This window comes from Plecotus auritus, assembly GCF_963455305.1.
Source record: "Plecotus auritus genome assembly, chromosome: 7".
Lineage (NCBI taxonomy): Eukaryota > Metazoa > Chordata > Mammalia > Chiroptera > Vespertilionidae > Plecotus > Plecotus auritus.
The window spans coordinates 99048113-99065583 of record NC_137774.1 but is presented as its reverse complement, the minus strand read 5'-3'; the positions used below and the strand labels follow the sequence as shown (position 1 = coordinate 99065583).

The window sequence follows — 17471 nt, the reverse complement described above, 5'->3', positions numbered from 1 at the left end:
TTATGTGTGCCACGAGATAAAAAAGGTTGAAAATTGCTCACACACACACACACACACACACACACATATTTAAGTATATATGTCTATATAAATACATAACATACAAATATTCTATATTTAGTGACTTGTAGTTACTTTTCATTCTTTTTTGTTTAGTTGTTGTTTCCCGCACTCCCTCAAAGGGTACTTTGAAATCTTTCCAGTTTTTACAATTAAACCTAACCATCTGGACTGAAATCTTCACATTCACCAAATTAGTCACAGATTTTGTGGGTAAGCTGAGAAAGTAAATGCTATGCTCAGTGCTAGGATTTAAACCACATCTACCACAGCAAAACACTCTCTCTCCAAAAATCTCTCCAATTATGCACGCACATTCAGCTCAGATAACATGGAGGCAACTACACCTCATTGCACAGAGTATTTGTACAGTTAGTGTCACTCTTTAGATCCCGAAGTGAGTTGTAACAGATCCAAAATGAAATTCTTCAAAAGCCTTTCAGAATTTATTTTACAGACAAAAGATAAAACAGTATCTATTTTCCCACCACTATTTAACTTCCAATGTGTGCTCACCAAATCCAGAGGCCATTTGAAGATATCTCTATCTATGTATTGAGCACCAGTAAAAATGTCATTTGAATACACTGGGCATTTTCTAGATTTTTTAAGTACAAAAGTCTTTGAACCTCTTCACATTTCACCATAAGAGTCAGAAAAGGAAAATTCAACATGCTTAAGATTCAATATGCTTAGAGAGCTGCAATCCTACATGGACAGTGATTTTGTGTTGTCATCCAATCACCAATAAATAGCAGTAGATATTACAGAACTGTCTAAAACTGGACGGGATTATCTGCTGGAAGTTAATCCCGCAGCTGTGCCAACTCCAGGTAAGTGGAAAACCCTAATTCTTACAAGGTAATAATGCACGTGAATGTTCAGCAGACATATGGGTTCTTAAGCTAGTCTTCCAAGGGAGACTTGAACTAAGCCTTTAAGATGAGGTAAGATAGGAAGTACTAGACTTGGGTGTAAGCAGGTTCCCAAAAATCATTTTCAAAGCATCTTAAAAAGGTTGACATTTTTCCTTTCACACTTTATGTGGGCAACAAAAAGCATCCACTTAAATGGTACCGGGAGAGAGGTTAGAGGGGAAGAACCAGACACAAGGGGAGCCCTTGTTAATAAGCAGGAAGCTCACCCCAATTCCCCCATGCTTTATATACATGTGAACAGGACTAAACTCACTGAAATACATGGTATGTTTAAACGGTTTTTTAAACCCTCGGAAGCATTCACATTATGGAAACACAATTTGATTAAAAAAAAAACACACACACACACACAAAAAAAAACTTTCCTTCCCAGGGGGATTAAAACTGTAAAGAGATTTCAAGCTTGCAAAGCCTCTAAGCTGTCACAAATATTAACATGAGCTATGTTTTTTATCTTGGCACTTCTGTTTCAGTTTGCTAAGTAAACCTAGGTTGAACACATATTAACAGGCAAACACCCAAATAAATCAAATTTAGGTCAGCAGTGGCAGGGATTTACATCTTTGGTAAAACATGATTTTTTTTTTGCATGATCTTTTAAAAATGTATTTATACAAATTTAGCCTACTTAATGGCTATGAAAGTCATAAATTTTATGAGATTTTAAAGTTTGACATTTTAAAAATTATGTTGGATGCTCACAGAAGTAAAATCCAGTCTCTTCACTAATATATAAAATATTAATTAAAAAGCATTTGGAATGAACAATAGCACATTAAAAAGTCACTAATTTGACAATGCTGAATCCATTTAGACCTAAATCTTTACACCCTTATGCTTCCCCATTCTTTTTACCCTCCTGTTCCTCATTATCACCACCACCCCCCAAAAAAAGAAATAGATCTGTAAAATGAAAATGAAGCTATCAGCCATAATTTGGTCTCAAAAATCAAGTCATTTCGAAAGGACCATACCAAAGTAGCAGTACCAGAATTTAGTAAGGAGAAAAACAAATGATATCATGTTAAGACAATTTAACATATTTTAACATTCAATTTATCTAATAAGTATCAAGCAACAAACAAGTAATTTTAAGGAAAGGGCTCTGCTTTTTCATGACCAAACAGAATACAAAGGCATCATGGAGAAACAACAATTTTAAGTATCCTGAGTCATCATTAGAGTGACAGTTTATACACAAAAGAGCACTTTGAGATAAAAGGTTTCACTCCCAAGATTAATGTAAAAATAAAAACTAAATTGGGGAGTGTTCAAAATGATACTTCTGGAAAACAACACTTTACTAGTGATTTCCTTAAACCTATTATTCACAAAAGGATTAGAAGGACAGACTACAGCTACAATGGGAACAAATACCATGACTCTGGTCTTCTACTGTTAGATACAATGCAGTCCTTAAAAAAAAGGGCGTCCTGAAATTCTGGCTGCCAGGCAACTGCGCTCCCCTGCCCTCTCCCCCTCCCCTCCCCTCCACCCCCATTGCCACTGCTGTTGCTGGAGAGTTCCTCTCTATTCAGTACCATGGCCCCTAACTAATGAAATAGTGGGGAACTTCCATAAAGGGCACCAATTATTCAAGAGAAGTGCATTGTCTACCCCCTTTCTCACACACCTTCTTTCTACTTTTAACTCCCTACCTCCACCACCATCACCACCACCTCCACCACCACCATTCCCAGTCATTTGAACAAACAGGAAAATTCAACAGTAGCCATTGTCCTTCTCTCAGTTGGAAGAACCTTGAATTTTAGCCTCCTGACCAAGCAGCAAAGAAATGACAACTTGCCTCCGCCTTCCTCCCTTCTCTCTTTATAGCTTAAGAAGTACACTTGGCCTGGCAGTTCTCACCATTAAACCATTCATTCCTTCTCTTTTTGTGAAAAAAAAAAAAAAAAAATGGGTAAAACAGCTGAGCATGATCACAAAACATAACACTGGGCATTCAATTCCTATACCTACAACCTCATTCTTTCACCTCCTGGTCCATAGGATTTGGTGACCGAATAAATCTTAATCTATAAACAAATGGTTTGCTTTACAATTAAACTATTCATTCTTTTTTTTTTTTTTTTTAACTGCTTGGCAGCTACCCAACCCAAAGACTTCTAGGTTCTTCCATTATTTAGTGCTCCCAATGGTTAAAAGGCAATAAGCTCATTTGGAGTTTATAAAACTATGCACCATCAACAAAAGCATGTAATGCTTCCAAGATGCACAGTGGCCTCTACTCACACAATGGGGAGCTGTGTGTAGTCTCCCCCAAAACAAAAATGCCCAGCCCCAATTAAGCGCCCTGGGGGCCTTCAAAGCAGTTATGCTAAGTTGCAAATACAGCAAGATCCACTTGAACTCCAACTGTCTTGTGTGATTTTCCTCCCAAGGTAGGAAAAAAGCCTGGGCAGACTGACCTCATTAAAGGGTAATTAGTGAACCCGGGGACTTGAGGGGCTAGCACAATTGTGCCTATTGTGAGCATTTCACTATGGGGCAACTATTTCCTTTTTCTTTCTTTCTTTTTTTTTTTTTTTTTTTTCACCTAGGAGGTCTCTACAATCTTAAAGGCCCACACTTAAAATTTTTAAGGATTTCAATCTGGCTATTTTTTCTACCAGTCACAGAGTAAGAAGAAAGGAAGCAGTACAAAGAGCACTCCTACATCTTTTGTGAAACAATAGCTGAAAGTTCTCAAATAAAATAATTTAAATTTTATACCCTATATATAATAAGTAATTGAAAATAAACTTGTTTTAAATAAAGTGAAATAAAGCTCCACCTCTGGGTTACAGAGATTGAAAACAACACATTAAAAAAAGACAATAAATCAACCATGGAGCTTTTATGATTATATATGACAATGATGTTGAAAAAAAACACACCAACTGTGTCTGTTTACATGTGAAGGTGTTATTTAGAAAGTAATACAAAGTAATGTGATCAACATAACCACTTTACCTTCAAACTTCTTCAAAGCCCATTCTTACTGTTGATATCAATCTGCCAAGATGCTGAGGAATGAATGTTACTATAAAATGCACCAGTAAATTTGGCTGTTTACTTTCTTTACCTTAAGAATACCACCTTTCTGCAAATACTGCACCACAGACCACTGCCTTGGTACTAAAATTCGCCAGTACATGAGAAAGTAGTTTTTAAGACAAGTAATAAAATTAAGGTAAACTTAACCTTAGCAATCAAGATTTAAAGAACTCTAATATTTACATATAATCAGGTGAATCAATATCTTTGTTTAAAAAGATATATTGTAAAGGAGGAAACAGAGTTGGGGTAATGACCTCCCGCAAAGTTGAACCATTTCCCACACCCACAGGCCTAGGGCATTCTCCTCACAGTGGATTATGTAAAGTCACGGGAAGCCATGGACTATGCCTACTGCAGCCCTAACATTCCAACTGCTTCCAGAGGGCTTCCTCTACTGGGTGTGGTCAGATCTAGGCACATTTACTATTATTTTTTAAGTATATATATATTGATTGATTTCAGAGAGGAAGGGAGAGGGAGAAATAGAAATATCAATGATGAGAGTGAATCATTGATCGGCTGCCTCCTGCACACCCCGTACTGGGGATCAAGCCCGCAACCCAGGCATGTGCCCTTGATTGGAATCAAACCCAGGACCCTTCACTCCGAGGGCCAATGCTCTATCCTCTGAGCAAACCAGATAGGCCTAGGCACATTTAAAGCCCATTGTGATATCTTTAATATGGTGCTGCCCTTGTATTTGTTAAGCCAATTTTAAACACCAATTTGTTTATTTGGCTTTAGAGCTTTTGAATATCCAATGAAAGAATTTGAAAGTGTGTAACAAGTCTTTTATGCTTTGGCCAAAAATACTTAAGCTATATTTAGAAGTAAATTGTGTGTATTTGTGTTCCATTAAAACACTGCACTAGGACCCTTCCATTCAACCTGGGCAAACATCCCTGTTTTGTTTATTTTAAAAATACTACAAAATTTATTTGTTTAACTTAAACATATGTAATACATTTTGACAAATCTTGAAAAGATGGAAAAGGCTTATTAAGAGATGGGGAGGGACCCCCACCCTAGTTGCTGTGTGTGTGTGTGTGTGTGTGTGTGTGTGTGTGTGTGTAGATATATTCCCAGTTTTCAGGGCTTTGAGGAAAAAATACAAGTCCTGGAAGTCATACCACACAATTGGAAACTCTTCCTCTTAAAGTAAATCCAACGGCTCAAAAAATAAATATTCAGGAGCATTAATTTGTTTCTAGATGTGTGCGTGCAAGTAAAACAGCAGTCATAATGTGGAAATTTCAGTCACATTTTGCAACTAATTGGAAGCAGATTAGAATTCCGCCTCAAGGGAACGTTGTCAACTAGAAGCTGGAGCAAATGAAGAAAGAGGTAAGGGCGTCGCGAGGAGCTGACAGATTTACAGCGCTTGGGGCTATTAACGGGTCCAGGGAGGGAAGGGGGGCGCGTCCCCGGCTGCGCTGCGCGCACCCGCTGCCCCCACAGGGAGCGCGCAGCCGGGGGCGGGCACGAGCGGACCACGCCCCCGGGGCCCGGGGGTCCCATCTGCTCCAGCCCGGAAACAATAAACTGGGCCTTCCGAAAGGGCCAGAGGTCCTGATAAGATAAACCTGCAGACTGATAAACTGGAGCACGCAAGAGTTAGAGGGAAAGGTTTCTTTATTTTCGCAGTGGGGGAGGGGAGAGCAAAAGAAAGCAGATTGTGGAGGATAATACAGCAATGGAGTAATGGAAACAGCTGCTCGCTTTCTACTTCAATGTCTGGCATCTGCTGCGGCATCACGGGAAAGGCTGGTGAAGGATTTGGGCAAGGAATGTAAATGCAGACAATTGGCCAAATGGAGTTTGATGCGGAAAAGCTCCATTGCTCTGCTTTCAAATCATGTTGCTCCCTTTGGGGAGCAGAAGCAAACAATATTACTGACTCAGATTCCACCTTCAAAGCAATTGCAGGGTTTGGGACTGTGAATCGCTTTTCAATCAGTTACTTAAGATGTGAAACAATATAAAGGGATAAAGCCTTGTGGCTGGAGCGGCCTCCATTTGTCAAAGTGATCAGCTCATCTTCCAGCGATCTCCATGGAAAAGTTACATGAAGTACTTTTCTGTATGTTTCACTTACTTTGAAAAAAAAATTTTTCTTTAAATCACCACCGATTACTTCTGAACTGGCTCAAGGGACAATTTCTATTTGTTGTGCTTATTTTCCCCTTGGCTGCAAAGATTCATTTCTAATTTCATTTCCATCACAAAAGAATTGGCAAAGAACTAAAACGCAGAAACACATAACTGAAGTGCTGCTGTGCTAGTCATAAGCCTATAATAAAGCACAGATTTGATAGCATTATCCATGTACTGTGGTGAACCACACACAAATAAACAGTTCTCCATGAAGAATGAAAACCCAAGGCTTCAACCCTTCCAATTCAAACATGTTGCTTTTAACATGAGCCATCCATAAAATCAGCCAAGGAGGTGACAGGAAATCCAAAAGCAAGCTGGTCTGGCTTATGCACACTTTGCTAAAAAAAAAAAAAAAAAAAGTTAGGAGATGCTTTCCAACTCATCCCAATGATGTTCTCAGGGAAGAATGGGTAACACTGTAAAATTTAGGCATAGAAACAAATGACACTTTTACACCAAGTGAATTCAAACACATGGTGAATGTAGCAACCAGAAAGACTACAGCACTTCAGAATGGGGAAGGCTTGCTAAACTAACTACCAACAACTTAGATGTGACCTTTGCACCTTCAGTGACTAATGTGAAAGACAAAAAAAGTGTACCTAAGGCAGCCCAAGGGCCAGATGTGCTTTCCCAAGAAACCAACCAGGATTTTTCTTTAATCAAAAGGACGAACAGTGACTTCTAGGAGTTTATGAAAGTGTGACCAATAGGAACTTTGTCGTCTGTTGCTAATTGAAGCATATAAAAGAGTCCATTTCTTAAAACGGACTACAAACACTTTTTTTTTTAATTCACTGCCACATGACAAAAACCAGAATCAAGTTGACTGGTAGAAGATCAGTGCAACCAAAGACCAAGCTATTATTTCAAACTGTCAGGGGAAGGCAGTAAAATTGCTACCAGGTCTCCTTAAGTTACCCTTCAATAAAAAGAAGCCATCAGGGAAATAAGAGGAAAAGAAAACACATCAAAACCTTAAAAGTCCCTTTAAGTAAAATTATATGTCTGTGGCACCATGCCATCTGCTCTCCGGTTAACATAATAAGCCAATTCCACAACCTAAATATCTGCTTTCTAAAATCATTATGTACAACACAAAATATAATCAATATATTTTTAAACTGTAAAAGCTACATTCATCAGGCATTATTGGAATATGCCTAAATGTCCCTGTAGGCACATTTTTCTTAAGGTGCTAGCTGACAATGAGGATTCCCAGGAGGCAACAAAGCTCAGTGGTTGAGCTAGAATGTCACAGTGAATAATAATCAAACTAGGGAGGGGGTGGGGATGAGAAAGAAGAGAGTAGCTTTGAAAAATCAGCAATAGTATTTATTCATCCCTCCAAACCCATTTGTTCTAACTGAAACATCCTTCCCTTTGAGTTCCCTTTTAGCTTCACTGGGGAGGAAGGGGGAGTGGGGAAGGAAGCCTTCTGAATACCAGATGAGTATTATGTAGTTCAAGGCCTACTGACCTATCAAAGTATAAGAAGTATTTGCTTTGTAATCACTTCAGTTCTTCCAGCAAAACCGAAAGGTAGTTCTAACCAAGATTTAGAAGATAATACATATCTCAGCTTTAGGAGCAATGTGCCCATCTTACCCTCTGGAATGTCCTTAGACCTCTCAAAATAACATTGCAAACCACCCAACTGCTAGTCAATTGAATAGCTTAACAACCTTTCATTCAGTTGCAAAAACTTTGTTCCAGTTGCCAAAACCTTTATCTTAAATTAAAAAGATCTTGCAAGAGAGAGCAAGCAGTCGCTAGTAAAACTTCAGCTGGGAGAGAGACCTGGACACCAGTGGACCCACTTACCCTACAGCAGAGTAAAATCAACGGGGGCACTTGTTTAAAAAAAAAGAATAAATACCATACTAGCTCAATACTCTCAATCCACTCCCAATCCCACATCTATATATGCAATTCTACAACATTTATACACACACACCTATGCAATACCAGGGTCACAGGGCACCAGTGTGATCCCTATGTTAGTCTACAATGAGGACTTAAATCCGTGGTCGGCAAACTGCGGCTCGCGAGCCACATGCGGCTCTTTGGCCCCTTGAGTGTGGCTCTTCCACAAAATACCACGGCCTGGGCGAGTCTATTTTGAAGAAGTGGCGTTAGAAGAAGTTTAAGTTTAAAATATTTGGCTCTCAAAAGATATTTCATTCGTTGTACTGTTAATATTTGGCTCTGTTGACTAATGAGTTTGCTGACCACTGACCTAAGTCATTCTTGTTCTTTCCCTATCTATAACCTTAAATGTACAGATTAAGAGGGAATTATTTATTGACAACAATCCTAGTGAAGAAAGGTTATTTCCACTATGATGTTGCTAAGAAGGATAGCCCAGCATTCCTTAGTTCTGGCTTCCATGTTCTACAAGAATGTTAGACTAGAATAAGTAATTTAGGAATAAACTGTTTAGTATTCAAGCAAAACCCTTGATGTTCCCTGACAAGTTCAGAGTGCCACAATCAAAACTATGTTGTGCTACAGTAATTACTATGAAAAACTTCCAGTGCTCAATATTAAAGAACAGAATAGCATGATCCTTCCACCTCTTCTACACCTCTAGAGTGTGTTCAACACAGCAATTATCTCCATTCAAGAAGCAGAGTTTAAACTGCATTGAAACTCAATTATACCCATGACTTTTTAAACGTACACTTCAAAAGGCAGGTTTCATCACATTCAAATCACTGAGCAAAATCTTTTCCCCCACTTATAAAAAATGGATTTTATCTCTCTCCCATGAGACATCTTCAAGTTTAAAAATTATTTCTTTTTAGCTTTTGGGCCCACTTTTTTGCCTTATTAAAGTAGAGGGATGACTGCGAATGATGTAAGACAAAGACAGATCCCATCTGATAAAGACAGAAGCACAGCTCTCCCAAATGTCACTATCGCCCAGCCTAGAGGTGCCACCATTTAAAAAACCAGATCGCACACTTGTTAACAAAAAACACATTACTTTGCTACTTTTAAGAATGCAGGGGAACTAGGAGTAGTAGATTTATGATTTAAGTGCTTGTGGCTAAAATAGCTTTCCAATTATCAAGGGCCTCTTAGGAAGAGCAAGAATGCATTATGTGTTAATGACCACAACCAGGGGTCCCTTCTCCACTCTTTTGTCAGAACTGGAGCAGATCCTCCCCGCAGCTTCACCATTAACATGTCTGTTTCCTGTCAGCCCACTCAGAGATAATGTCATTTATCTCAGGGAGGCACAAGCCCAGTTATTAGCTTCTATAAAAGACCTCAAACAAAGGCCGGATAATGTTTTACCCAGGGCTCTTACTAAAAACCAGAACCAAAAAGCCTCCCGTCTAAAAATCAAGGACTCAGAAGTTAGCATCCTTAAAAGAATAGATCCCTCGTTACCAGCAATCCTAGACTATAGCTCTTAAGGAGCGTAAGGTCTCCATATAGTAAACACCAGTCCCCTGCCCTATCACCTACAATTAGATTAACCGATAAATGCCAACCAGAGTTGGCCTGTGAGAGCCTTTGCTCCCCTCGCCTCCAGGGAGCAAATTGACAGAATAATTCAGGTACTGACTAAACAGTCAGATCTTTGAAGAACTGACCTCTCGTTGTGATTGCCTGCAGGAACTGAATAACCATTAGAAAGTGTTCAATGGCTGGGCTTCTGGAAATCTTTTAAATAAAAGTGGAACTGGTTAGAATAAATGTAGAAACATGTGTTTTCACAGTGTTGCTCATATTACTGCAATTTCAAGTTCCTATGAAGTACCAGGTGAACTTTTTTAAATTAAAAAAAACAGACACAGTCAAAATTGGAGCAAATCTCAACCATTCAATCCTTGTTTTTCATGCTGAAAACGAAGAACAGATGGTACTTTCCATGTTGTTTGAATCTGGTTATTGAACACCTCTGTGGTTAGGGAGATTTCTGCTTAGCACTTTCGGCATACATTTCATTTACTAACTATAAAATGCTGCTTAGGAAAAATAAGTCTTTATAACACTCTAATTAAAACCATCTTGCAACCAAGCAATTTCACTTGAAGAGCATTCTTAACCTCGTGACATCTGGACAATCAATTCCTTTCCCTACCCTCTCCCCACCCCACCCCCACCCCACCCCAAACACACACCTTTTTTACAGACTATTTGCAAAGTTATTAAAAGTTGCTAAGCATTATTTATCTCCTTTTGGCACAAACTTGATCAGTTGGAGGATTTTTTTAAATCTCTCCAGCAAACCCAGCAGATTTCAAATACTATGCTCAGAACTCAGCAATGTGCCCAAGTCATACAAATTCTCCAAGCTGCATGGGTTCTCACAGAAGACTTCCTTGCAGAAAGGGCAGCCCCTCTGCACCCACCTCCAAAGCCCTGTCACCCTCCGGAGAAGCCCATAGAAAAGTAAGGAGCTGGATCAATGCTGATTGGGAGCCACCCTTAGTTACCAACGTTTTTAACAGCTAACTCCCTTGTGTAGCTTTCAAAACAGTTTGCTGTCTTACAACAATGGACTTTGTTCTTTAATTATAGCAAGTGACCTTTCTGCCCTTTTATTTCACAGTAGATAAACTGCACTCTCTAAGCAGAATTTGTAGGGGGCACTATATATGGGGGAAGAAACATATCATCCACAAAACTCATTGATCAAAACATGTTCTTAAACTGCTCACACTCACTTAGAAAATGTGTCAGAAATCCCCAGTGAAGTGTTAAAAGGCCTCTGCAAGAGAATAAAATACAATGAATGATATCCTTTATAGACAGGTCCATTTGTAGACACCACCTTCAGGCTGTTAAGAACCAGCTTAGTGAAAGCAGTATGATATTGGAGAATGAATCTCCTTTCTGAATATGTACTGAGTAGTCAGAACCCTAAGGCACAACCATAAGATCTCCTTTGCATTTCATGTCTATTTAAGTTATCAGTTGTTTTTAAGAAATCGGCTATGTATTTTTTAATTTCCCAGCGATGAAATAAAATCATGTAACACTAACCATTTAGCCCAGCTGAAGGCCTGTGTCTGATAAGTCAAAACTGTTAAGACAGCTAAGGAGGATATATGCAGAAGAGTCTCAACACAGGCTATTATGCTTCAAAAGAAAGGCAGGGGAAGGTGGAGAAGCAGGTTTTAACAACCAAAAGCCAACATGTCAAATCTACTTATTCAGACATGTCACTGGTGGCTTAACCACAAAATGGGCTATAGAAATAGAGCTCAAACATCTTAGAATTATGGCATGTTTTGATTTTCTTCACGTATTAAGGGAGTGGCGACTTTTACAACATACTTGTGGTTTCCACATAAAGGAGGAGAACACTCATTGATTTAATTAGATTTCATAAGGTCCAATTTATCATGTTTTACATGACTTTGTGTAGTGAAGAAACAGAATAAACACACCAAAAATAGACATTTAAGCATGCTGTGAAATTAACTGGTGACAGCCAGTCTTATGAATCTCCTGTGAACCAGGAAGAAACACACACACACACACACACACACACACACACACACACACACACACACACTCACATCCTACACCCCTTTGGTTTTCACATTTGGCCCATCCTGAGCCATATCTGATTGCTGAAAATTAACCATCTCCACTTTTGAGGCACTTACTCTTCACAAACCCAGATAATCAAGCAAGATTGAAATTAAAATACCAAAACACCAAAAAAAAAAAAAAAAACCTGTCTCAAAGATGCCTCAGTATTGAAATATTTTTGTCAGGTGACACTTGTCCTACTAAATCTTTACTTCCTAAATAGGTATCCTCCTATCATTAGAAAGTATTTTCTAAATTGAAGTCTAATTTACACAACCACAAGTCAGTGGAATTAGCAGTTAGTTCCCTGGGTGGCATCTGTGCAAGGGAGTGACATATCTGTGTGCCAAGGATGAGAGCATGCTTCAGAGAAGCCTTTCGAGGGTGGGGTGGGATCCGGGTGGGGAGGGAAGCCTGATGGAACAGTGTCCCTGGGCCAACACCCCAGCTTGACAGAGAGTGGCCAACACTTCGGGATTCTTGCCCCTCCAAGCCATTCCCTGAAGTGCCCCTGTGCGCCAACACCAGTGACTTAGTTGGCAGTGGAGTGAATCTAAATGCACTGAGCCCTCTCCCCTCCTCCCCAGGCCCATCATGACTTGTTTGCTCTTCATTTATGTAATTCACATGATCACATTTATACTATTCTGACTGAAGATGAGTTACATGGATATGAATAATTTAATTCTTCCATTCTTCGTCCAGTTTCCTCTGTGACTGGAAAGTGAAAAGAACACAAAAACTGGAGAAGCGACCCCAAGCTCTAATCTCAGTTGCCATGACAGCAGCCTTTGAGATACTGAAATGTTCCGATTGCCAGCTAAACAAAATTGTTGAATGTGAACATTTGGCTGGAAGATTAAAAGGCTAAGGGGAATGCAAAAGGGCAGTACCTCCCACATTCCACGCAGCAGTGAATCCAATCAAATGGCTCTGACTCCTTAACCACAGCCATTGTGAGCACTGGATTAGGGCAATTCATCTAGATAGTTAGAGCAGATTAGAACTGCAATTTGAAGACTATTGGCAACAAAAGTAAATGCCCTACTGTACTAAGTAATAAGAAGATTTCAGAACACCTTTTAGCAGAAATTATGCAAAACTACACATTTAAACATAAGAATGAAAACCTGAGTTTTTAAAAAAAATCCCATTGACATTCATCAACATAAAATGTTGTCTGACCAAGGGGACATGAATAAAAAAAGTGTTCAGAGGATTTTTGTGATTTTGGCAGACCTTCATCAGCTTCTAAAATCATCAAATCAAAACTTTATTCCTGTACTCCAACTGAAATCTTGAACACATGAACACAGACGTACAAAGGTTTAAGTAGAGAGCAGCGAATAACTGTACACAAAAATAATTATCCAAAGACATCTTATAATTCTGAGCAAGTTAGGAATAGCAAAAATCAAATTATTTAATAAGCATATTTCCAAACAACCAGGCCACAAACCACATGATAAGAATTTTGCTTCTGCAAGGCACAACCTGTAGAATTAATCTCAAGATTAGTTGCATAGAAACATCACTCACACCCCCAGCTCACTCCCAACCTGCCCAGTGGACAGAGCACCTTCAGTCCTGAGACATTACTCAATGCACAACAATCACCAGACCAATAAGTCACAGGCCTCCAGCACCAAGCAGCAGAACACGGGGGCAGTTTCTCAAAGGCGGTGTCTAACTAGACTTAAAGACAATGACAAAGATGGGCGGAAGGGTCCATATTGCCTAAGTCTACGATCCCAACTGCTCAAATGCAACACATAATTCTAGTATCCTTTGGCTATGTTAGCACATTTCAAGAACACCAATCTTACCAAATCTATTTCACTTTTCTTTTAACCAACCTTTCAGCTCCCTAGTCCAACTACAAATCTGAAATCTCCAGCTAAAAACTGGGCGAGAGAAGAAGGGTAGAGTCCGACCTAGCGGCAACCAAAACCATCCCAGTCTTTCTACACAGTTATGAAACCAATGACCCAAGGACATCAAGGTTGGGGTTTAATTCAGGACCAATAAAAGCAACCCATCCAAGGATGAGATCCTTTGACTTTCTGGTGAAAGTAACAAATGAAAAAAATAAATAAATAAATGGATTGTGGGTAGAGTGTAAATTAGCATCCTTGACATACCTCTCCAGGGAGGGACCATGAACCCTGCACCTAAGGACACATTACCAGAAATACCAGGACATGTAAATTAAAACAGAACACAGTTCTCCTTAAGGGAGAAACCAGGACAAGAGTCAAGTGGGTACATGCACAGGTTTTCTATTAAAAGCACACCACGACTGGCTGACTGGCCAGGAGGCTTCTGCAGGGCAAAAGGTACTTAGAACACCCAGCCCTCCCACCTGCGGACCCAAACACTAGCACCACAAGCAGCAGCAACAGCAGCAGCAGCTGTAGAAGCAAGAGCTAAACACTGCACCCAAGTAAGCTCCCCCCTACCAAATTGTAAGGGACAGGATGCACGTAATAGCAATCTCACAAGGAACCAAAAGCACAAATAAGAAGAGCAAGGCACACAGAGGCACACCCCTCACACACACCCACACAGAGGCACACAAAGAGAACAGTGGATCTAGGAAGGCGACTTTGTCCTACCTTCTCCGTTTTCAGTTTCTTGATTCGCCTGTGGTTCTCCTCCTCCTCCTCTTCCTTCTTTACCAACATACAGTTTCCCATGAGCCCTGAATCCGGGGCACTTTTGCTAACTTCCCCTGCAGCCACGCCGCTGCCACTCCCAGCGCCCCCGCAGTGGAAGGGGCTCGCGCCACCTCCATTGCTCTTGGCCCCAAAGCCATAGAGGTGCCCCCCAGAAGGGGCCTGGCCGCCACTGCCATTCTGGTGGCCCTGAAGCAGGTCGTGCTTGTCCTTCCTGGATTTCCCCGCATCCTTATCCCGCTTGGCGCCTCGGCTGCTCTGGCTTTTACCTGGTTTCTCCTCTTTGCTTTTCCCGCAGGAGGCCGCCCCCGCGGTGACAGCGGAGGTGCTGGTGCCGGTACTATTGCTGTTTGGGTTGCCGCCGCCGCCGCCGCCGCCGCTCACACTTTGACCCAGCGCTGAATTCATGCCAGTTGCCTCTCCAGGGCGCCCTTGGACTTCCTGCCTCTTGCCAGTGCTGCTGATCTCGGGAATCCCATACAAGGCAGCAGAAGGCAGAGATTTATTAGCATCCTTAGAAGTTTTACTCCTTTTCACTTTTGATTTGCTGGTCTCTTTGTGTGAATTCCCCTGGGGAGCAGAGGGCTGAACAGAAGCAAATTTTAGGCCATCAGCTAAGGCTGCAGTAGCACCGGCCCCACTGGAGGCCAGACCTCCACAATCCTTCGAGTTGCTACTGCTAGTGGTATTGGTGGAATTATTCATCTCAAATTTCTGTCTGTCCTTCTCCAAATCAGCGTCCAAATCAATTATTAAATTTCCAACCCCGATTTCCCAATCATCACCACTGTCATAAGTATCAACTGTATTTGGATCCACACCTTTTCCTGCAGTAGAAATGTTCACTGACATCCTGAAGATGAGCTCTCTAGAATAAAAATCCGATGAACTTTCCTTTGGAGATGAGGGGACATTCGTTTAGCTCCGCTGGGCTTTCTCTTAGGGGAAAAAAAAAAAATCTTCTAATCTTCCTCTTCTTTTTCCTGCCCCAGGAATGTGTCCAGGGATTTTACACCCTTCAGTCCAGGTCCACCTTTTCCTGTGAAGGGGGGAAAAGTCGAATATTTCTTGTCTGGGTGTTACCAGAATAAAAAAGGATTAATACTGGGGGAGTCGGTAAGGGGTACAGGGAAGGATAGAGAGTAAAGTGGCTCATGTATTGTCTCCACAGTCCAATATCAGGTATAAAGGAAAATAACCAAATCCCAAAAACATACCCACGACAGTAAGCATCTCACAGTAGCTAAAAAAGAAAGTCCCTTTAGCAACAACACAAACATAATCACTTTTTTAAAGGCATTAAAATATCTTAAGAATCTGAGTCAATTCCAGGTTTTTTTTAAAAAAAAAAGGGAAAGAAAAGACCTTAAGATTTTTTTCTAGCACATACAAGTGATCTCAACCCCAGACACACAGCTTGAACACTCAGACAAGAGGGAGGAACACGGTTTTAAACATCCCTAAACATGTCCTAGATCTTGCAATTTAAAAGACCAGACCCTGGAAGTTCTCTGAGGTTAGTTTCAGAATGATGTTGCTATATTTTCCTTATTTCTAATTTTATTGCTTCTTTTTACAAACTGTCTGGGCATTCTGGTTTTTGTTCCCAGTAAGGAACAGAAAAAAAAAACAACCAATAACCCCTCCACCCCCATACACAGCCCCTCCCCTCCTATCTTTTCTTCCCCAACAGTTTATACAATTTTATTTTTGAAATACACACAACATGTCTTTAAGAGCATTTATCTATAGAAAAGACAGTGTTAAATAAAAAGTGAAATATCTGCCTTTCAATTAAAAAATACATCTAAACAATGCTACCATAGTCCCAAGTCACAGACTTGCTCAATCTGTTAAATATGGTGCCACTGACTGTACAGGGAAACTGATTAAGACATACACTTTAAGTGATCTGCGCCAAGGTGGCCTCAATGACCGCAAATGAGTGTGTGTTTGACAAAAATCAGTTAAAACGGTTTTTAAAGGGATCAGCCCCTTTTTAACATTTGATTGTCAAGAAAAATAAATAAATATACATACACACACAGACATTGCTTACCTTTAATCCTTTATCATTTTTTAATTAGGCCAGCAAATCAGAATGCCTTTCCCACTCCACTCGGCAAACAAGCTTGTGCCTCATTTTACTTAAACACCAAATGATCAAGAAGGAAGAAACCAAACAACACATCTCAGCCAGAATAATCACTCGATAACATTATTCCACCTCCCCACCCCCCTTTTGGCAAACGGATCAGGAGTCCTTTTCTCCTTAAAAAAAAAAAAAAGTGTCACTGTACAGCTGGAAGATAATGTTTCACATTCATAACAGAAGCACCAAAGGTTTTTTTTTCCTCTTAACAAGCATCGAGAATAATTGTTGTTGTTTTTTAAAAAAAGAGAAAGTTTAGAGAAAAAAGTTTTCCCAACTTCTCATTCCGCCTTCAGTTCCAGACTTCAGAGTCACCGTGATCAGTAAGTAATGATCCGATGTAGCAAACCTACAGGCGTCCGCTAGTAACAAGACAGAATGTGCTAACATCGGGATAAATTAGTGAAAGGGAAGAAAGAATAAGAAGAAAGGACTGAAAATCTGGGCTGGATTCAGCCTGTTAGTCGGGAAGTGGCATTTTTCCGCCCGTCCTGACAGATTTGATTTCTTGAACTAACTTAAGAGGAAAGGAGGGGGAAAGAAGAGGGGGAGCAGGAGGAGGGGGAAGAAAGGATGGGATGAGAAGCGGAGCCAGAGGAGAAAAAGAAAGGTGTGGAGGGGGAGGGGAGCAGAGGGTTCAGGGAGCTGATGAACCAGTTATAACAGCTCTCGCTCCGGGCGGGGGGCGTTGGGGTGGGGAAGGGAAAATAACGGCGTTTAAAATTGGTTCAGCCTTCGAAACCTAAAGGATGTGATGTTTTCCTGTTTTATGTTGTTTTAAGAAAAAGGAACCGAGTTCCTAGTACAGTCCCCGCGGGGGAAAAATCCGCTGTCGCTCAAGCCAATCAGTCAGGCGGTAATTCGATAATTAGA

At 40.4% G+C, this 17471-nt stretch overlaps 1 protein-coding gene across 3 annotated transcripts in view; it reads right to left on the bottom strand.

The window, feature by feature from the left end:
- Positions 1 to 16610, bottom strand: part of ZNF608 (zinc finger protein 608) — a gene marked incomplete at its 3' end in the record, with an annotated part of 108213 nt that extends 91603 nt beyond the window's left edge. For all 3 annotated transcript variants that reach the window (XM_080677762.1, XM_080677760.1, XM_080677761.1), the window contains exons 1-2: positions 16506 to 16610; positions 14387 to 15485 (exon numbers count right to left, since the gene is read on the bottom strand). In XM_080677762.1, coding sequence (XP_080533888.1) covers positions 14387 to 15298 — 912 coding nt within the window. In that variant the 5' untranslated portion in view covers positions 15299 to 15485; positions 16506 to 16610. The remainder of the gene's footprint in view (positions 1 to 14386; positions 15486 to 16505) is intronic.
- Between the last annotated feature and the right edge of the window lie 861 nt (positions 16611 to 17471).